At 40.6% G+C, this 22,426-nt stretch overlaps 1 protein-coding gene across 13 annotated transcripts in view; it reads left to right on the forward strand.

Annotated features, from left to right (window-relative positions):
• The window catches only part of LOC146717655 (protocadherin alpha-C2-like), a 214,921-nt gene that overhangs the window by 26,610 nt on the left and 165,885 nt on the right, over nucleotides 1–22,426 (forward strand). Inside the window, exon 1 of one of the 13 annotated variants that reach the window (XM_085479240.1) lies at nucleotides 310–2,845. The exons of 6 other annotated variants lie outside the window; for them this stretch is intronic. In XM_085479240.1, the coding sequence (XP_085335366.1) occupies nucleotides 500–2,845 (2,346 nt within the window). In that variant the 5' untranslated portion in view covers nucleotides 310–499. Of the gene's footprint in view, nucleotides 1–309; nucleotides 2,846–3,481; nucleotides 5,942–7,384; nucleotides 9,856–10,581; nucleotides 13,055–13,455; nucleotides 15,920–16,184; nucleotides 18,723–19,584; nucleotides 22,107–22,426 lie in introns of those variants that run through there. 6 more of the 13 variants (XM_085479215.1, XM_085479198.1, XM_085479109.1 and 3 more) reach the window with 6 other exon arrangements.

A 22,426-nucleotide genomic window follows, 5' to 3' on the forward strand; every position in this document is an offset into this window, starting at 1 on the left:
ATCCTGTGATCGCTATCCATGGTGCCAAAAACTATCAGGCTATCAGGTGAAGGAATGTTAAAGAAACACAATGATTGATTAATGACATTATCTGTTGGAGCAAGTTATCAGCAAGTTTTTATGGGGTAAATCGAGAGAAACAGGGAAGAGACTAGAAAATGTTAAAATACTAAATTTATATTTGTTGTTCGAGAGCCAGTCAACTTTAATTCAGTTCTCAAGCCTAAAAGAGGATTCAATCAATGGGAAAAAGAAAAAAAAAAAACAGCATATGAGGTTCTTTCTCAGCACAGCCTCTGGGTGTCACTATGAAATCAGAAAACCTTTAAGAACATTGTCCCTCCCCTTGCAAACCCTTTGTCTGAGCTGAGCAAAGCACTTGGACCAAATATACCAGCCGACAAAACCCTGTTGTTGGTTTTGTAAATATGTGGCGGTAAGCGAGTCGGTTATTGCTCTTGGCATTAACAGCTCCTGTGGATTTATATGCTGTTGAAAAATGATGGAGACTCCAACAAGTCACTACTCCCGGTTTGCCTTTTATTTGGCGTTGATGCTATTTTCCGGAAGAGAAGCTTTGGCTCAAATAAGATATTCTGTTGCAGAGGAGGTGGACGATGGCACTGTTGTTGGAAATGTTGCGAAGGATCTCGGGCTTGATGTAACCTCTTTGGGTGACCGACGGTTCCGTGTTGTCTCTGGAAGTGAGGACAGTATTTTTGAGGTAAACCAGAATAGTGGGGCATTGTATGTCAGTAATCATATCGATAGAGAGGAACTCTGTCAGGGCAGCGGTGCTTGCCGCATGGAGGTAAAAATTCTTGTAGAGAACCCTTTGGAAATACACTACATAATCGTAGAAATTACTGACATAAATGATAATTCTCCTAGTTTTCCTGCAAGAGAGCAGACATTTGAAATAGCTGAACAAACACTGCCAGGGAAGAGATTTCAGCTGCACACTGCTCGCGATCCCGATGCTGGATTAAACTCTATTCGTACATATACTATAACCTCAAATGAACATTTTGAAGTAAATATCCGTCAAAGTGATGCAGGAAAGGTACCGTTTTTAGTGCTTAAGAAATCACTAGATAGAGAACAAAATAATGAACACAAGCTAGTGATGACAGCTGTCGATGGAGGAAAACCTCCAAGATCAGGCACATTAAATGTTACCATAACTGTTCTGGATAGTAATGACAATCGTCCAATATTTAATCAGGAGATTTATCACTTGTCTATAAAAGAAAACATACCCGTCGGTGCATCAGTATTTAGAATGAATGCGACAGATTATGATGACGGTACTAATGGAGAAGTTGAATATACTCTCGGAAAAACTTTATGGCAGAAAGTTTATGATATTTTTGAACTGGACAAAATAAGTGGAGAAATTACGGTCAAAGGAGTAGTGGACTATGAAGAAAACAACGTGTATGAACTGGATGTTGAGGTATCGGATAAAGGAACGCCTCCATTGATGGGCGAGTGTAGACTAATTATAAAAGTACTAGATGTCAACGATAACCCGCCTGAAATCGAAGTTACATCACTTTCAAACACAGTGCCTGAAGATTCCAAGCTTGGCACCGTTATTTCACTTCTTAGTGTGAAAGACAAAGACTTCGGTGTGAATGGAAAAATAATATCAAGCATTATTAATGAAGTCCCTTTTGAATTAAAACCTTCTTATAAGGAAAACACATACTCAGTGGTAACTAAGGATGTTTTGGATCGAGAGGTGGTGTCCCATTATGAAATAACAATAAAAGCCACCGACTGCGGTGAACCTCCACTATCTACTTTTAAAACTCTGCGCATTGAGATATCAGACGTAAATGACAACAGTCCACATTTCAAACAAAATCCTTTAGAGTTTTATCTCGTAGAAAACAACGCTGCTGGAAAGTCTATATTTTCTGTAAGCGCTTCAGACAATGACTTAAATGACAATGCAGCCATTTCATATCACATTATGAGAGAGGGGAGCCAAAATGACGTTATGTCATCCCTGAATATAAACAGTGATAATGGACAAATCACTACGCTGAAAAGTTTTGACTTTGAAACAATGAAAACTTTCCAGTTCCAAGTCGTTGCCTCAGATTCTGGAACTCCGTCATTAAGCAACAACGTCACAGTCAACGTCTTCATTCTGGATCAGAACGACAACGCTCCAGTCATCCTGTATCCACTCAGCTCCAACGGCTCTGCTCAAGGTGTGGAGGAGATTCCCCGAAACGTCAACGCAGGACACTTGGTGACTAAAGTCAGAGCCTATGACGCTGATATAGGATATAACGGCTGGTTGCTCTTTTCACTGCAGGAAGTGACTGACCACAGTCTCTTTGCTTTGGACCGCTACACAGGACAGATCAGAACACTTCGCTCATTCACAGAGACAGACGAGGCTGAGCATAAACTGCTCATACTGGTCAAAGACAACGGCAACGTTTCCCTCTCAGCAACAGCTACTGTGATTGTCAAACTTGTGGAGCCCAAAGAGGCTTTTGCAGCTTCTGATGTTAAAAGTGCAGCAAAAGATGATGAGGACAGTAATGTCATATTTTACCTCATGGTAACTTTGGGAGCAGTTTCTGTGCTTTTTCTCGTCAGTATTTTCGTGCTGATTGCAATGCAGTGCTCCAAATCCACAGACTATACTTCTAAATATCTGCCAGAGACTAATTATGATGGGACACTGTGTCACAGCATCCAGTACAGATCAGGAGAGAAGCGGTACATGCTAGTTGGACCCAGGATGAGTCTAGGATCTACTATAGTATCTGGCAGCCATGCAAATACTCTAGTGCTTCCTGATAGGAGACGTCCTTCTGAAGAGGTAAGACGTTGCCCATCATTTTTTAATTCGTTTAATTTCTATTTCACAAACAGACGCCCTGAAACAGTACTTACTGGGGTATTTTAACATCTATACAAATACAAATACACGTTTCCTTTTAATTATTTTGGTCTCAGCTTTTGAGAAGTTTCCCTTACAAAGTTGAAAAAAAGTTAAGAAATGTATAGTTGTGACGCGTGGGTCTTACACGTTCCCAGCTTTAAATTTAGAATTAGTCAATTTATGGGCAGTATACATCAGCTTTGTTGTTTTAACACACATCTACATTCGCTGTGTAAAACAAACTCTGTATAACTACTTGATGCCCATTGCGATCAAAGTATGTCAAAATGAAATTCATCCCTATAGAATTAATCTGAGTACTATCAGATCCATGTTTCCTAATGCTTCTTCGATTGCATTAAGTTCTATGGCAGGAAAAAATGGTACAGTCGCTTTAATTTGTAAGGCGGAAAGAAAGCATATAGAGAAGACAAAATATATGTATCATATGAATCACGTTTTGTAACACATCTCCTCTGGGTGTCACTCTTACATCGGAAGAAAAAAAATGACTCCGTCCCTCCTCTTTCAAGGCTTTTGTTTCAGATTGAGGAGGGGAAATCGCGTATTAAAACCAAACCCACCAGCTGATGGACGGTTTATATTTTAGAAATATGCTATAACCTGCTGTTTGTCGACTCAGGGAGCTTCTGTGTATGTAGGTACTGTTAAATAGCTATGAAGATCACTACAGGATCACGAACGATGAAGGGTTACTGGTTTGTTTTTCATGTGGCCGTATTGCTGCTTTTTGGGAAGGAGGCTTTTTCTCAGATACGATATACTGTTCCAGAGGAGGTTGCAGATGGAACTGTAGTTGGAAATATTGCGAAAGATCTGGGCCTTGACATCAATTCTTTGGCTGATCGACGTTTTCGTGTTGTGTCTGGAAATACGGATGCCTTTTTTGAGGTAAACCAGGACAATGGGGCTCTCTATGTTCGCAAGAAAATCGACAGAGAGGTTCTCTGTCAAGGAAGTGGCGCATGCTTACTGGAGCTTAAAATTCTTGTTGAAAACCCACTGGAAATGCATTATGTAGTTGTGGAAATTACTGATGTAAATGATCATTCTCCTAATTTCTCCGAAAGAAATCAGAGATTTGAAATAGCCGAACATACACTGCCGGGAAGGCGGTTCCAGCTACACACCGCTCGTGATCCTGATGCAGGACTTAATTCCATTCATACCTACACCTTAACACCAAACGATCATTTTGAATTAGATGTCCGCCAAAGTGACGAGGACAAAATACCATTTTTAGTCCTAAAAAAGTCGCTGGACAGAGAGCAAAAATGCAACCATTCGCTTGTGGTTACAGCAGTTGATGGGGCTAAACCTCCAAGATCCGGAACCCTAAATGTTACAGTTATTGTTCTAGACAGTAATGACAATCGCCCAATGTTTAGTAAGGATATTTATGAAATTTCAGTCCCAGAAAACGTTTTGGTTGGCACCAAAATATTTAAAATTAATGCGACAGATCCAGATGAAAACTTAAATGGAGCAGTTGAATATAGCCTTGGAAAAACTCTAAAGAAGAAAGTGTATGATATATTTGAACTGGACAAGTTAAGTGGGGAAATTATAGTAGAGGGATTGATTGACTATGAAGAAAATGACGTTTACAAACTTGATATTGAGGCGTCCGATAAAGGAACACCCCCACTGACGGGTGAGTGCAGAGTCATCATAAAAATCACAGATGTTAATGACAATCCACCAGAAATAGAAATCACGTCACTATCAAATTCAGTATCCGAGGACTCCAAGCCTGGCACAGTTATTTCTCTACTCAGTGTAACAGATAGAGATTCCGGAGTGAACGGAAATATTATTACAAGCATAATCTCAGACGTGCCTTTTGAATTAAAGCCTTCGTATAAGGAAAATATATATTCAGTTGTAACCAAGGGACTTTTAGATCGAGAAAAAGTGTCTTATTATGAAATAACAATGAAAGCCACGGATTGTGGTGAGCCTCCACTATCTACTTTTAAAACCCTTAGCATTCAAATATCAGATGTAAACGATAACATCCCACAATTCTCGCAGAATCCACTACAGGTTTACCTGTCAGAAAACAACGTTGCTGGAAAGCCAATATTTTCAGTAAGCGCGACGGATAAAGACTTGAACGACAATGCAGCCATTTCATATCACGTTGTGAGAGAAGGGAGTAAAAATGATATAATGTCTTTCCTAAGTGTGAATTCAGACAATGGACAAATCACTGTGCTGAAAAGTTTTGATTTTGAAACGCTGAAAACTTTCCAGTTCCAAGTTGTTGCCTCAGATTCTGGAACTCCGTCACTAAGCAACAACGTCACAGTCAACGTCTTCATCCTGGATCAGAACGACAACGCTCCAGTCATCCTGTATCCACTCAGCTCCAACGGTTCTGCTCAAGGTGTGGAGGAGATTCCCCGAAACGTCAACGCAGGACACTTGGTGACTAAAGTCAGAGCCTATGACGCTGATATAGGATATAACGGCTGGTTGCTCTTTTCACTGCAGGAAGTTACTGACCACAGTCTCTTTGCTTTGGACCGCTATACAGGACAGATCAGAACACTTCGCTCATTCACAGAGACAGACGAGGATGAGCATAAACTGCTCATACTGGTCAAAGACAACGGCAACTTTTCTCTCTCAGCAACAGCTACTGTGATTGTCAAGCTTGTGGAGCCCAAAGAGGCTTTTGCAGCTTCTGATGTTAAAAGTGCAGCAAAAGATGATGAGGACAGTAATGTCATATTTTACCTCGTGATAACTTTGGGCGCAGTTTCTGTGCTTTTTCTCGTCAGCATCATCGTGCTGATTGCAATGCAGTGCTCCAAATCCACAGACTATACTTCTAAATATCTGCCAGAGACTAATTATGATGGGACACTGTGTCACAGCATCCAGTACAGATCAGGAGAGAAGCGGTACATGCTCGTTGGACCCAGAATGAGTATAGGATCTACTATAGTCCCGGGTAGTCATGCAAACACATTAGTTCTACCCGACAGGCGGAGAGCATCTGAAGAGGTAAGACCTTAACACCCTTTTGTAAAAGCATTTTCCCTTTCCGATTTCGGCTTGCTTTACAATATCAGTTATAATGGCAGCAAGTAGCATAATGGTGCAGTGGGTCACGCTATTACTTCAAAGCAAGAACCTTTGGGTTCGTCTGGCTGGGTGGAGTTTGTACGCTTCCCGAGCCACTCTGTTCAATGTGCTAAACACCAGCTGTTTTCGTGCTGTTTTTTAGATCATATTCACTGATAAATTATAAAGCCATAATAACAATAACAATAACAATAACAATAACAATCCTTTGTGGTTTTGCGAACTATTCGCTGCCCTTGGTGCTGATTGTTTATTTTTTCCCTTTCTTTTTATTTCTTTGAGCATGTGTTGGGAGCCTTTACTGTCTCTCTTGGTAGTTGTTTATATGCTACTTTTTGGAATTAAACTTATGTGGGAGAGCCTGTGATCGCTATCCATGGTTCCAAAAAACTATCAGGCTATCAGGTGAAGGAATGTTAAAGAAACACAATGATTGATTAATGCCATTATTTGTTGGAGCAAGTTATCAGCAAGTTTTTATGGGGTAAACCGAGAGAAAGAGGGAAGAGACTAGAACAATGTTAAATTACTAAATTTCTATTGGTTGTTCGAGATCCAGTCAACTTTAATTCAGTTCTTAGCTTGTAGCTTGTTCTCAGTAGCAGTGTTACTCATCTAGTCACACTCAGGTTATACAATTGCTGCATGTGTTACCGTTTCCTTGAAATCACACTACAGCAAAACAGTCATCATTATGACGTAGTATATGTCCCGCTTTGCATTGTGGTGTTTTTGAAAATGAAGTACTTTAAAACATGATTACATTTTCATTTTTTACTGTAGTTACCTTTGAGACGGTTTTAATTACCAATACTATTACCAATAGTATAGCTAAGCTGCAATAACCAGAATAGTTTCTTGTGAATAGGAGAACAGTTTTTGATATTACTATGTTACATTTTCTGGTTACGTTTGTCAACCTCCGCTTTCTGTTGGTGTTACAATTACAGGTATCTTTGGTAACGAGAGCAGCTATGTCAAGAGCAGCTATCGCTGTCTGTAGTGCTGAACTATACTGTGGCGCGTTGCCGGTTCCATTCAAAGTAGGGTGTTAGATTAATATACTGTTATGTAAAAGCAGAAAAATTAAATCTTTCTTCAGTACTATTAAAAAATGAATACAAAATTCAACTGGTGAAATTCAGGGGAAAGAAATACCTCACGTATCCTTAAGTAAGTGGATAGAACTCTTTTATCGCTATTGTCCTCAGTGACAAATTTTGCACATAAAATACATACCTATACTGGTCCTTACTTAAAATCATCAGAAATAAACATACAGAGTTGTCCTCTTGGTGTCACTATAACATAAATGACCAGAAAACACAGTCCCTCCCCTAACAAAGCTTTTTGTCTGGTGGTTCACAGCAACGAATGCATAATATCTAAAAACGGGAGTCGGATGAGACCGTGAAGTAATCGCAAATATAATTATTATAGAAACAGATTCAGGTGTCATCGTGTGCAACTGGACAACAATGAGGAATGGAAGACCGTATCGATGCTGTGAGTGCTTCTGGGTTGCTTTTTATTTGACACTGCTGCTGGTTTTCGGAAAGCGGGCTTTGGCTGATTTGAGATACTCTGTTCCGGAGGAGGTCAAAGAAGGAACTACTGTTGGAAATGTGGCCAAGGATCTTGGTATTGACAAAACCTCTTTGACTGATCGTCGGTTCCGTGTTGTTTCTGGATTTAAGGACGCGTTTTTCGAGGTAAACCCGGACAATGGGGCTTTACAGGTTCGTAAGAAAATCGACAGAGAAAAGCTTTGTCACGGTAGCGGTTCATGCCTCATTGAGCTAAAAATCCTTGTTGAAAATCCCCTGGAAATGCATCATATTGCTGTAGAAATTGCTGATGTAAATGATCACTCCCCCAGCTTTTCTGAAAAGGAGCAGACCTTTGAAATGGCCGAGCATACATCTCCGGGAACACGATTCCAGCTTCACCCGGCTCGTGATCCTGATGCTGGAATAAACTCTATCCGCATATACACACTAACGTCAAACGAGCATTTCGATATTGAGATTAGTCAAAGTGATGAGGACAAAATACCATTTCTAGTGCTGAAGACATCTTTAGACAGAGAACAAAAGAATAAACACTTGCTAACTGTAACAGCAGTTGATGGAGGTAAACCTCCAAAATCTGGCACGCTTAATGTATCCGTTATTGTTCTTGACAGTAATGATAATCGCCCGACATTCAGTCGGGAGACTTACCAAATTGAAATAAAAGAAAATGTCTCTGTTGGTGCTGTTGTTGCAACTGTAGCTGCTATAGACCCAGATGAAGGCACTAACGGGGAAATAGAATACAGCCTGAGCAAAACATTAGCGCGTAAAGTTTATCAGATATTTGAACTGGATAGTGTAAGTGGACAAATTACGCTAAAAGTAGCATTAGATTTTGAGGATTCTGAGATTTATAAACTAGACGTTGAAGCATCTGATAAAGGACAACCTCCATTAATCGGAAGGTGTAGAGTAATAATAAAGATACAAGACATTAATGATAATGCACCAGAAATAGAAGTCACGTCACTATCAAATACAGTAACCGAAGATTCAAAGCCTGGCACAGTTATTTCACTTATCAGTGTAACGGATAAAGACTCTGGACTTAATGGAAAAATAATTACACACATGACCGACAATGCACCTTTCGAATTAAAACCTTCTTACAAGGAAAACATATATTCCGTGGTCACGAAGGGAGTGTTAGATCGAGAAACTGTACCAGAATACGAAGTAATAATAACAGCTACAGACTGTGGTGAGCCTCCTTTATCGAGTTTTAAAACTCTTAGCATTCAGATAGCAGATGTAAATGACAACAGTCCACAATTCACCCAAAACCCATTACAGTGTTACCTGACAGAAAATAACTTCGCAGGTGCGCCAATATTTTCTGTGAGTGCGGTAGACCTCGATGCAAATGAAAACGCAGCTATTTCATATCATCTTCTGAGAGAAGGTGGTGAAAATTATGTAATATCTTTTCTAAATGTGAATTCAGATAATGGACAAATCACTGCGCTGAAAAGTTTTGATTTTGAATCGCTGAAAACTTTCCAGTTCCAAGTTGTTGCCTCAGATTCGGGAACTCCGCCACTAAGCAACAATGTCACAGTCAACGTCTTCATTCTGGATCAGAACGACAACGCTCCAGTCATCCTGTATCCACTCAGCTCCAACGGCTCTGCTCAAGGTGTGGAGGAGATTCCCCGAAACGTCAACGCAGGACACTTGGTGACTAAAGTCAGAGCCTATGACGCTGATATAGGATATAACGGCTGGTTGCTCTTTTCACTGCAGGAAGTGACTGACCACAGTCTCTTTGCTTTGGACCGCTACACAGGACAGATCAGAACACTTCGCTCATTCACAGAGACAGACGAGGCTGAGCATAAATTGCTCATACTGGTCAAAGACAACGGCAACGTTTCTCTCTCAGCAACAGCTACTGTGATTGTCAAACTTGTGGAGCCCAAAGAGGCTTTTGCAGCTTCTGATGTTAAAAGTGCAGCAAAAGATGATGAGGACAGTAATGTCATATTTTACCTCATGGTAACTTTGGGCGCAGTTTCTGTCCTTTTTCTCGTCAGCATCATCGTGCTGATTGCAATGCAGTGCTCCAAATCCACAGACTATACGTCTAAATATCTGCCAGAGACTAATTATGATGGGACACTGTGTCACAGCATCCAGTACAGATCAGGAGAGAAGCGGTACATGCTAGTTGGACCCAGAATGAGTATAGGATCTACTATAGTCCCTGGAAGCCATGCAAATACATTGGTGATGCCAGATAGGAGGAGAACATCTGAGGAGGTAAGACTAACATATAACACATACTGTGCATCCAGCTCAGATGTGTCAGCTGTTATTTGGTCTGCAAGATTAAACCTTTTGATAACTCATGATGAATGAATTAATGGGTTAGTTGCTTTTTGAATCCATATCAATACAAAAATGTGTACAAATTCAAAATAATTACCAATACTATAACGTTTTCTTTCATTATCAATATAAAGAAAGCCTATGAGTTTGTTTGTTTTGTTTTAGTAGAAATATCGGAGAAATATATACAACAACACCCACTACTACTGTTACTAACAGAAACAAAAACAACAACAATAATAATAAAGAGAAGAAGAAGCAGAAGAAAAGAAGAAGAAGCAAATATTGCGCAGCGTTTTGTCTCGAATCCTGCATGTACGTCCTTCCGACGTGACGTGTTAAATTGTTACTGTGGCGGAGTTCACTAATATACACCGTTTATTTTCTCAATGACACATGAGACTAATAAAAAGTCTCTGACTGTAAAGATGGCGCAGCCCTTCCCTTAGCATATTATAGTGTGTTTGCTGCAACTTGAGTTTATCTGCTGACTTATGTTGATGTGGCTGTTGTTACTAATGTATAGGAAAACCTTTCAGAGTATAAATCGTCTAAAATGTTGTCCTCTTGGCGTCACTGTTACACCGAGCATTCCATAAAGGAATTAGGTCCTCCCCTAAGAAGGCTTTTGTTTGATACCTCACAGCAAAGCTGATGTGAGTCGGATGAGGCGGTGCCATATGTTTTCTTTACATACTTTACGAAAAGCCAAGGATATATAAATTGAGCTTCCTAGAGAAATATGTTTTATGTGTAAATGTGTTGTTTGAGAAGGATGGCTGAGAGAACACGAAGCAGAACAGGCAACCGCTGTTGCTTTGCTTTTCATTTGTCTTTGCTGCTGATTTTCGGAGAGCAGGCTTTCGCTGAACTGAGATACTCGATTCCAGAGGAGATGAAAGAAGGGACTATTGTTGGAAATGTTGCTAAGGATCTTGGTCTTGACAAAACCTCTTTGGCTGATCGTCTGTTACGTGTTGTATCGGGCTCTAAGGATGCGTTTTTCGAGGTGAATCCGGACAATGGTGTGTTACTGGTTCGTAAGAAAATCGACAGAGAGGAACTGTGCCATGGAAGTGGTGCTTGCATGATAGAGCTAAAAATGCTTGTAGAGAACCCACTGGAAATCCACTATGTAGCTGTAGAAATTACTGATGTAAATGACCATTCCCCGAGTTTTTCTGAAAAACAACAAACCTTTGAAGTATCAGAACAATCATCCCCGGGAACACGATTGGAACTGCATGCGGCCCGTGATCCTGATGCTGGCATAAATTCTATCCGCACATATTCATTATCTTCAAATGATCACTTTGATATAGAGATTAGTCAAAGTGATGAGGAAAAAATACCATTTCTAATTCTGAAGAATTCCCTAGACAGAGAAAAAAAACATAAACATTTCCTCTTTGTAACCGCGGTTGATGGAGGTAAACCTCCGCGATCAGGAACGCTTAATGTTTCCATCACTGTTCTTGATACTAATGATAATCGCCCGACGTTTATACAGGATACTTATCAAATAGAAATATTTGAAAACGTTTCGGTTGGGACGACTGTTGCAAACGTAAATGCAACAGATCCGGATGAAGGGACAAATGGGGAATTAGAGTATAGCCTTAGTAAAACATTAGCGCGTAAAATTTATGACATATTTGAACTGGATAGTGTAAGCGGAGAAATTACACTGAAAGGAGGGTTGGATTTTGAAGATTCCGAGGTTTATAAACTAGATGTGCAGGCGTCAGACAAAGGAACGCCTCCGTTAACAAGCAGGTGTAGAGTGATTGTGAAAATTAAGGACGTCAATGACAATCGACCGGAAATAGAAGTCACGTCACTGTCAAATACAGTAACCGAAGATTCAAAGCCTGGTAAAGTTATTTCACTTATCAGTGTAACGGATAAAGACTCTGGAGTTAATGGGAAAATTATTTCACGGATAACTCAGGGCATTCCTTTTGACTTAAAACCATCCTATAAAGAAAATACTTACTCAGTTGTTACTAGCAGGTTTCTGGACCGAGAGGTGGTGTCACATTATGATATTACAATAGAAGCTACAGACTGTGGTGAGCCTCCTTTATCCAGTTTTAAAATTCTTAGCATTCAGATAGCAGATGTAAATGACAACAGTCCACAATTCCTGCAAAACCCATTACAGTGTTATCTGTCAGAAAATAACTTCGCAGGTGCGCCAATATTTTCTGTAAGCGCGTCGGACAACGATGCAAATGAAAACGCAGCTATTTCATATCATCTTCTGAGAGGAGGTGGTGAAAATGACGTCACAGCATTCCTAAATGTGAATTCAGATAATGGACAAATCACTGCGCTGAAAAGTTTTGATTTTGAAACGCTGAAAACTTTCCAGTTCCAAGTTGTTGCCTCAGATTCTGGAACTCCGTCACTAAGCAACAACGTCACAGTCAACGTCTTCATCCTGGATCAGAACGACAACGCTCCAGTCATCCTGTATCCACTCAGCTCCAACGGCTCTGCTCAAGGCGTGGAGGAGATTCCCCGAAACGTCAACGCAGGACACTTGGTGACTAAAGTCAGAGCCTATGACGCTGATATAGGATATAACGGCTGGTTGCTCTTTTCACTGCAGGAAGTTACTGACCACAGTCTCTTTGCTTTGGACCGCTATACAGGACAGATCAGAACACTTCGCTCATTCACAGAGACAGACGAGGCTGAGCATAAACTGCTCATACTGGTCAAAGACAACGGCAACGTTTCTCTCTCAGCAACAGCTACTGTGATTGTCAAACTTGTGGAGCCCAAAGAGGCTTTTGCAGCTTCTGATGTTAAAAGTGCAGCAAAAGATGATGAGGACAGTAATGTCATATTTTATCTCATGATAACTTTGGGCGCAGTTTCTGTGCTTTTTCTCGTCAGCATCATCGTGCTGATTGCAATGCAGTGCTCCAAATCCACAGACTATACTTCTAAATATCTGCCAGAGACTAATTATGATGGGACACTGTGTCACAGCATCCAGTACAGATCAGGAGAGAAGCGGTACATGCTAGTCGGACCCAGGATGAGTATAGGATCTACTATAGTCCCTGGAAGTCATGCAAATACTCTAGTGCTTCCCGACAAGAGAAGAACATCTGAAGAGGTAAGATGCCTTAAATGGCCAAAACTCTAGTTTTGCTTTTAGTAGAGTTTGACAACAAACTTGTCTTGATTTGCCATTTAGAGGTGTTGGTGAATGCTGTCAGTGGTGCTGAAACCACGCGCTATTTATCTTCTTCTTTCTTTCCTAACACCATGAAATTTGACATGTCCTTCTTAACACAAGTGCAAGTATCAACTTAAAGATGAGATACTTTAACATGTACTATTATCCAGGGAAAAAAAAACTTTGATAGTCACTTGGTGTCACTATCTGAGCAGAAAAGTGTTTAAAGATAAGCTCTTTGTCAGCAGTATGGGACCTCCTATTTGTGGGATGGGTTTCACTCTATGCCTCCTCTTCATTTAGAGCATATATTCATCTTATGTGAACCTGATACTGCACGGTAGCCTGTCTGGTGATATGAATATTTTTTATTATTTTTCTCAACTCGTGGAAAACTCGGTATTGTAAATCACAGAGAAACATTTTTACCTCCTAATTATGGAGCGAAAACAACCTGGAGCATCAAAAGACGAATTGCGGTGGATCGCTTTCATTGTTGTAGTTATTCTAGTGTGGAGCCGCGCTTCGGCGCAGATCAGATATTCCATTGCCGAGGGAGTCAATGAAGGAACTGCTGTTGGCAATATAGCAAAGGATTTGGGATTGGAAAAGAATACATTGAAAGAGAGAGGATGTCGCATTGTTGAGGGTTCATCGGAGTCGTTTTTTCACGTGGACCAAAACGATGGAATACTATACGTTGACCGTATAATTGACAGAGAGAAGGTTTGTGAGAGAAACACAGCGTGTTTGATCAACCTAAAAACAGTGCTTGAAAACCCTCTTGAAATTCATTATGTGACTGTGGAGATTCAGGATGTGAACGATCATGCTCCTAGCTTTTCAGTTAAACAGTACCGTCTCGAAATTTCAGAGTCAGTTTTACCAGGTTTGCGCCTCCAGCTGCAGGCAGCGCATGACCCCGATGTTGGTCAGTTTTCTGTCCAAGAGTATAAGCTCAGTCCCAATAATCACTTTCGATTAGAAGTTAAAGATCGCGGAAAAGAGGGGAAAATACCGATTTTAGTTTTACTCAAGACGCTAGACAGGGAAACAAAGAAAATTCATAAGCTACTTCTTTCAGCTATTGATGGAGGGAAGCCAAGTAAATCTGGAACAGCTGAAATATTTATCGATGTGTTAGACGTTAATGATAATATGCCAGTTTTCAATGAAGACACGTACTCGGTACTTGTGAACGAAAACACTCCCACCGGTACAACAATAGTAAAAGTAAATGCTTCTGACTTAGACGAGGGATCAAACGGTGAGCTTATCTATTCTTTAGGTAGCAATGTAAACCACAGGATACGCGAACTATTTCGTGTTGATCCAAACACCGGTGAAATTATTATTCAAGATGTGCTAGATTTCGAATCAGAGGAAAGCTATGAAATTGATATACAAGCGTCTGATAAAGGCTCGGCTCCGTTAAGGACAGACAAAAGTGTGTTGGTGAAGATTGTTGATTTGAATGATAATGCCCCTCAGATAGAGGTCACTTCGTTTTCAAAGGCAATACCCGAGGATGCAAGACTGGGAACTACTGTGGCATTAATCAGTGTTATCGATAAAGACTCTGGTCTTAACGGGAAAGTAATTTGCTCATTTAATGAAGAAGTCCCTTTCAAATTGTCACCTTCAACACACGACAACATGTATTCCATAAGTACAAAATCGCCACTGGATAGAGAAAAGCAGGCCATATATGATGTAACAATAGTTGCAAAAGATGCAGGCACACCCTCGCTAACTTCTGTAAAAAGCATTACTATTATTGTATCGGATGTGAATGATAACAGGCCGGAGTTTTCAGCAAACCCTTACACTTTTTATGTTACTGAGAACAATTTACCAGGGGTTTCAGTGTTTTCTGTGAGGGCATCAGACCAGGACGAGGGTGAAAATGCCCATATTTCATATCATATCCTGAGAGACGAAAAAGAGAATAGTAAACTTTCTTCATACAGTCTTAATATCAATTCTGATAATGGGGAGATATTAGCGCTGAAAAGTTTTGATTTTGAATCGCTGAAAACTTTCCAGTTCCAAGTTGTTGCCTCAGATTCGGGAACTCCATTACTAAGCAACAATGTCACAGTCAACGTCTTCATCCTGGATCAGAACGACAACGCTCCAGTCATCCTGTATCCACTCAGCTCCAACGGTTCTGCTCAAGGTGTGGAGGAGATTCCCCGAAACGTCAACGCAGGACACTTGGTGACTAAAGTCAGAGCCTATGACGCTGATATAGGATATAACGGCTGGTTGCTCTTTTCACTGCAGGAAATGACTGACCACAGTCTCTTTGCTTTGGACCGCTATACAGGACAGATCAGAACACTTCGCTCATTCACAGAGACAGACGAGGCTGAGCACAAACTGATCATACTGGTCAAAGACAACGGCAACGTTTCTCTCTCAGCAACAGCTACTGTGATTGTCAAACTTGTGGAGCCCAAAGAGGCTTTTGCAGCTTCTGATGTTAAAAGTGCGACAAAGGATAATGAGGACAGTAATGTCATATTTTACCTCATGATAACTTTGGGCGCAGTTTCTGTACTTTTTCTCGTCAGCATCATCGTGCTGATTGCGATGCAGTGCTCCAAATCCACAGACGATACTTCCAAGTATTTACAAAAGGCAGATTATGATGGGACACTGTGTCACAGCATCCAGTACAGATCAGGAGACAGGAAGTACATGCTTGTTGGACCCAGAATGAGTATAGGATCTACTATAGTTCCGGGCAGCCATGCAAATACTCTGGTGATGCCAGACAGAAGACGCCCACCTGAAGAGGTGAGTAATAACGTGTTGCCATGTATTCTACCTATTCTACTCCGAGTAATGATTTTTGTCATTATTCTCAATGGTGGTGAAACTGGATTTGGATAGAATTTCGACAATGACCTCAAACACGTCAGTTTAGTGATGCAGTTGCCATAATTATTTGTCAGCTTGATATCATAAATTGTACTATTACACATATTCACAAGGTGGCGGTACCTTGTCAGTATAACGCCTTATAGCGTCTCTGAACGTCATACTCGAGTCCAACCACGCTACATGCAGTCTGATTTGAGAGCGTTTAGTTGAAAGACTTGCTCTAAGCGTGTGGTGACTATTATTTTATACTGGCAAATAATATACGAGAAGTGGATTTATTTCTTGCTGCTATGGAGACAAAAATCTAAACATGTGGCGAATGATGAAAGCGTTTGGATTTTTACGTTTACCTCACAGTATGAAACAAAGGCGACGGGAATCATGGCGACAGCGATCACCACTCATCAGCGTTTTTGTTGTGCTTTTATTTTTCACAATCGCTTCAGGACAGCTGAGGTACTCTATATCAGAAGAGCTAACAGAAGGGAGTGTTGTTGGGAATATCGCTAAAGATTTGGGAATAGATCTGAATATAATGAAGCAGAGGGGATTTCGCATTATATCTGGCTCGACTGAACCTCTTTTCAATGTAAATGAGGATGATGGGGTCCTTTACGCAAAGCGCAAAATAGACCGAGAGAAAGTATGTAAGGATAATAATGTTTGTGTAATTAGTCTCAAAACTGTGCTTGAAAACCCACTAGAAATACATTATGTCATAGTGGAAATAGCGGATTTAAACGACCACTCTCCTGCATTTCCCGACAAAGCTCAGAAACTAGAGATCTTCGAGTCTGCATTACCAGGAGCACAGTATCAGTTACAAAACGCTCACGATCCGGATAGTGGCACAAACTCTATCCAACAGTATAAAATAAGTCAGAACGACCATTTTCGTTTAGAGATTAAAGACAGAGGCAAAGATGGTAAAACTCCAACTTTAACGTTGGGTAAACAGCTAGACAGAGAGGTTAAAAGTAGCCATAAATTGGTGCTCATGGCTATAGACGGTGGAACACCTCAAAACACGGGCACAGTTGAAATATACATAGATGTTTTAGACGTTAATGACAACATGCCAGTGTTTATCCAAGATACATATTCAGCAGTACTACAGGAAAACACCCCGGCTGGCACAACAGTCATTCAGGTTAACGCAACCGATTTGGATGATGGTCCCAATGGGGAAGTAGTTTATTCATTTGGCAGTGGCGTAAAAGGTAAAATTCGAGAGCTTTTTGATATAGACTCTGTTACTGGGGAGATAATTGTAAAAGGTCACATAGATTTTGAAGAACAAGACAGCTATCACATTGATATACAAGCCTCTGATAAGGGAAGCATTCCACTTAAAACTTATAAAAGTGTGATAATTAACATTGGAGACATAAATGATAATCCCCCTGAGATAGAAGTGGCATCGCTGTCAAGTGCAGTTTCAGAGGACTCTAGACCAGGAACAACGGTCGCGCTTCTCAGCATTACAGATTCAGACTCTGGGTTAAATGGAAAAATAATCAGCTATATCGCAGGGGACAGCCCTTTTACACTAACTCCGTCAATACAAGATAACATGTTCGCCGTGGTCACCAAGTCACAGATGGACAGAGAGCAACAATCAACATATGATATAACAATAATTGCAAAGGACGCTGGTGAGCCAGCCTTAACATCGGAAAAGACAGTAAGCGTGTTTGTGTCAGATACGAATGATAATAGTCCGCAGTTTTCAGCGAGTCCCTATACGTTCTTCATTGCCGAAAATAACCCACCGGGAGCTTCTGTGTTTTGTATAACCGCATCCGACAGTGATGATGGAGATAATGCGATTATCTCATATCATATTCTTAGGAATGCGGGTCATGAAAATAAAGTTACATCATTTCTAAATATTAACTCCGAAAATGGGGATGTTTCAGCCCTGAAAAGTTTTGACTTTGAAACACTGAAAACTTTCCAGTTCCAAGTTGTTGCCTCAGATTCTGGAACTCCGTCACTAAGCAACAACGTCACAGTCAACGTCTTCATCCTGGATCAGAACGACAACGCTCCAGTCATCCTGTACCCACTCAGCTCCAACGGTTCTGCTCAAGGTGTGGAGGAGATTCCCCGAAACGTCAACGCAGGACACTTGGTGACTAAAGTCAGAGCCTATGACGCTGATATAGGATATAACGGCTGGTTGCTTTTTTCACTGCAGGAAGTGACTGACCACAGTCTCTTTGCTTTGGACCGCTATACAGGACAGATCAGAACACTTCGCTCATTCACAGAGACAGACGAGGCTGAGCATAAACTGGTAATACTGGTCAAAGACAACGGCAACGTTTCTCTCTCAGCAACAGCTACTGTGATTGTCAAACTCGTGGAGCCCAAAGAGGCTTTTGCAGCTTCTGATGTTAAAAGCGCAGCAAAAGATGATGAGGACAGTAATGTCATATTTTACCTCATGATAACTTTGGGCGCAGTTTCTGTACTTTTTCTCGTCAGCATCATCGTTCTGATTGCGATGCAGTGCTCCAAATCCACAGACTATACTTCTAAATATCTGCCAGAGACTAATTATGATGGGACACTGTGTCACAGCATCCAGTACAGATCAGGGGAGAAGCGGTACATGCTAGTTGGACCCAGAATGAGTATAGGATCTACTATAGTCCCGGGTAGCCATGCAAATACACTCGTACTTCCTGACAGGCGGATGACATCTGATGAGGTAAGATGAACAGTTTACCTCTGTGCTGTATTTTAACAGCTCAAAATGGTGATTTTTACTTTAATGATATGTTCACGGATCAAAAATTAAATCTATTATAATCAAATCATCGTCCTCTAGTTTATATTTTTCGAATTTAAATTATTAAAATCACCTGCCTTCATACAGTTGTTAAAATCTTTTTTGCCACTATATATAGAACTTGTTTCAAATATACAACTTTTTTCTCGTTTTGTACTATCAATATTGGAACAATGGGTCATGATTATAGGTCCTTTATGTACATCACTTATATTGCTGCTATGTTGTAGCTAGCATTAGCATACATGAGGATCCTAGACTCGTTAGCTTCACAGCTTCAGCTTATCTGTCCGTTTTATTACCCTCTAAATATGCCAGTGTAAATACTCCTGGTATTTCAGTCGGATTTGTATTTGTTTCGTATTTGTCTGGAAGTTTACCTTTTACATTGTCGCTTTCCGCGGTGCTGAAATTTTCTGTGGCAAGTTCGTGTCCCTCTGACTGGAATTGCATTACAACAACAGGCAGCGTAATCATGAACAGCAACAGCACATGCATGGAGTAATGTCAAAAGAAATTTGGATAGAACGGTTTTGCTTACTTTTGTTTTAGAATGGTGAAAGTGGAGTAGGCTGAATGTTTTTCTTTTCTTTTTTTTCTAAATTTGGTTACAACATTTATTATCTCGACAAGTTTGCTGTTTCTGAAGCATGCTTCTTTTTGAAGTCTGCAGTGTGATTGTTTGTCACTTGGTGTCAGTGTAAAGACAAATAATGCTTCCACAAGGTTACAATTATATACACAAGAGCCATCCCCTTCCTTTAAAACAGTCGAATGGAGGACGTTTCTGTGTGTGAAGGACTAGAGACAATTTAATCGCTAAGAATTTTTATTCTGAAAAACTGTCAGATTGTAATAACGGGTGTGGCGGAACAATCCTATTTGAGTGTATGAGTGTAGCGATTTGAAAGTTGCTTCATTTCGCTGTTTCATCTTTACGCCATGGAACAAAGGCGATGCCTAACGTGGAGAACGAGGAGAATATGGATTGTATACATTTTGGTTTTGGTTCTGGTCTGGAAGACCGCTTTGGGACAATTTAGATATTCAATTTCAGAGGAAAATACAGAAGGAACTGCTGTTGGAAATATCGCGAAGGATTTAGGTCTCGATAAGGCTACACTGAAAGAGAGGGGGTACCGCATTGTCTCCGGCTCAGCAGAGCCTCCTTTCCGAGTAAACACAGATAATGGGATCTTGTATGTGAACCGAAAAATCGACAGAGAGGAAGTGTGTGACCGAAACAAGATGTGTGTTATCGACCTAAAAACAGTGTTAGAAAATCCACTCGAGGTGCACTACGTGGCAGTGGAGATTCTGGATGTAAACGACCACGCACCGATCTTTCCTGAAAAAGAAAATACGTTGGAAATTTCTGAATCTGCACTACCAGGAGCACGATTTCAGTTACAAGCAGCCCGTGATGCTGATAGTGGTTCGCTGTCTGTCCAGCAGTACAAGCTGAGTCACAATGAACATTTCCGTTTAGAAGTGAAAGACCGGGGCGAAGACCGTAAAACACCGAGTTTAGTCCTTCAAAAATCACTTGATAGAGAATCTGTTAAAACTCATGTGTTGCTTCTGACAGCCTTTGATGGAGGTAAACCTCCAAGATCTGGTAACATGACAATAATTGTTAATGTTTCCGATGTTAATGACAACCCTCCTGTTTTCAGTAAGGAGGCATATAGTGCGCACCTCAAAGAAAATTCTCCTTTTGGTACGACTGTGATTCAAGTTAATGCAACAGACCTGGATGAAGGATTAAATGGTGAGGTTGTGTATTCATTTGGAAATGACGTGGAAGCACGGGTACGTGAACGTTTTGACTTAAATCCGGTTACTGGAGAAATCATAGTGGCGGGACACATAGACTTTGAAGAAAGCGGCAGGTATGAAATCGACATTCAAGCATCCGACAAAGGAGCAGCTACAATGACAACAGACAAAATCGTCATTATTAATATAATTGACGTAAATGATAATGCACCAGAGATTGAAGTGACATCTTTTTCTCATGCACTCCCTGAAAATTCAAAACCAGGAACCACAGTGGCGTTAATTAGTGTCAAAGACTCCGATTCTGATTTGAATGGAAAAGTAGTATGTTATGTAAGCAAAGATGCTCCCTTTTTGCTCGCACCTTCTTTACAAAGTAACATGTATTCTCTAGTAACGAAACAGGTTTTAGACAGAGAACAACAATCCCAGTATAATGTCCTGATAGTTGCTAAAGACGCAGGCAAACCTTCCTTATCATCGGAGAAAAGTATAAATATTGTTATTTCAGATGTGAATGACAACAGCCCTGAGTTCTTACAGAATCCATATACTTTCTACATAACTGAGAATAATAGCCCAGGGGCGTCGATCTTCTCAGTGGCAGCCCGAGACAATGATGAGGGAAGTAATGCTCTTATTTCATATCTTATCTTAAGAGAAAGGGGGGGAGAAAATACGCTCACCTCTTTTCTAAATATTAATTCTGAAAATGGAGAAATTGTGGCACTGAAAAGTTTTGACTTTGAAACACTGAAAACTTTCCAGTTCCAAGTTGTTGCGTCAGATTTTGGAACTCCATTACTAAGCAACAATGTCACAGTCAACGTCTTCATCCTGGATCAGAACGACAACGCTCCAGTCATCCTGTATCCACTCAGCTCCAACGGCTCTGCTCAAGGTGTGGAGGAGATTCCCCGAAACGTCAACGCAGGGCACTTGGTGACTAAAGTCAGAGCCTATGACGCTGATATAGGATATAACGGCTGGTTGCTCTTTTCACTGCAGGAAGTGACTGACCACAGTCTCTTTGCTTTGGACCGCTATACAGGACAGATCAGAACACTTCGCTCATTCACAGAGACAGACGAGGCTGAGCATAAACTGCTCATACTGGTCAAAGACAACGGCAACGTTTCTCTCTCAGCAACAGCTACTGTGATTGTCAAACTTGTGGAGCCCAAAGAGGCTTTTGCAGCTTCTGATGTTAAAAGTGCAGCAAAAGATGATGAGGACAGTAATGTCATATTTTACCTCATGATAACTTTGGGCGCAGTTTCTGTACTTTTTCTCGTCAGCATCATCGTTCTGATTGCAATGCAGTGCTCCAAATCCACAGACTATACTTCTAAATATCTGCCAGAGGCTAATTATGATGGGACACTGTGTCACAGCATCCAGTACAGATCAGGAGAGAAGCGGTACATGCTAGTTGGACCCAGAATGAGTATAGGATCTACTATAGTTCCGGGCAGCCATGGAAATACACTCGTGCTTCCTGATAGGAGACGGACACCTGAAGAGGTAGGGTTATTTTATATTAGCTAACAGTGGCTTAATGAGTTTTTTGAATGGTATATGGGAGAATTTGATTTCATTTAAAGCGTTTTTAGTTTAATTTTTATTATATTTAACAAGAGTAATACTTTTACCAGTACTCTGTGTTCACTCTCCATGGTGCTGATTTGTTACTAGTGTCACAAATGTCGGGCATTAGTAAACACTGAAAACCGTTTTCCTCTTCCACTTGTGGGTTTTTGGTAAGGTTATTTGTGTGGTATTTTTTGCTGATGTTTTCTACTTAGTATATGCTAACTACACAGTTACAGTAAAGCACAACACAT

The sequence above is a fragment of the Copadichromis virginalis genome, linkage group LG2 (genome assembly GCF_057382275.1).
Source record: "Copadichromis virginalis isolate Kocher_CV1m ecotype Utaka linkage group LG2, C_Virginalis_male_GT1.1, whole genome shotgun sequence".
NCBI classification, from domain to species: Eukaryota; Metazoa; Chordata; class Actinopteri; order Cichliformes; family Cichlidae; genus Copadichromis; species Copadichromis virginalis.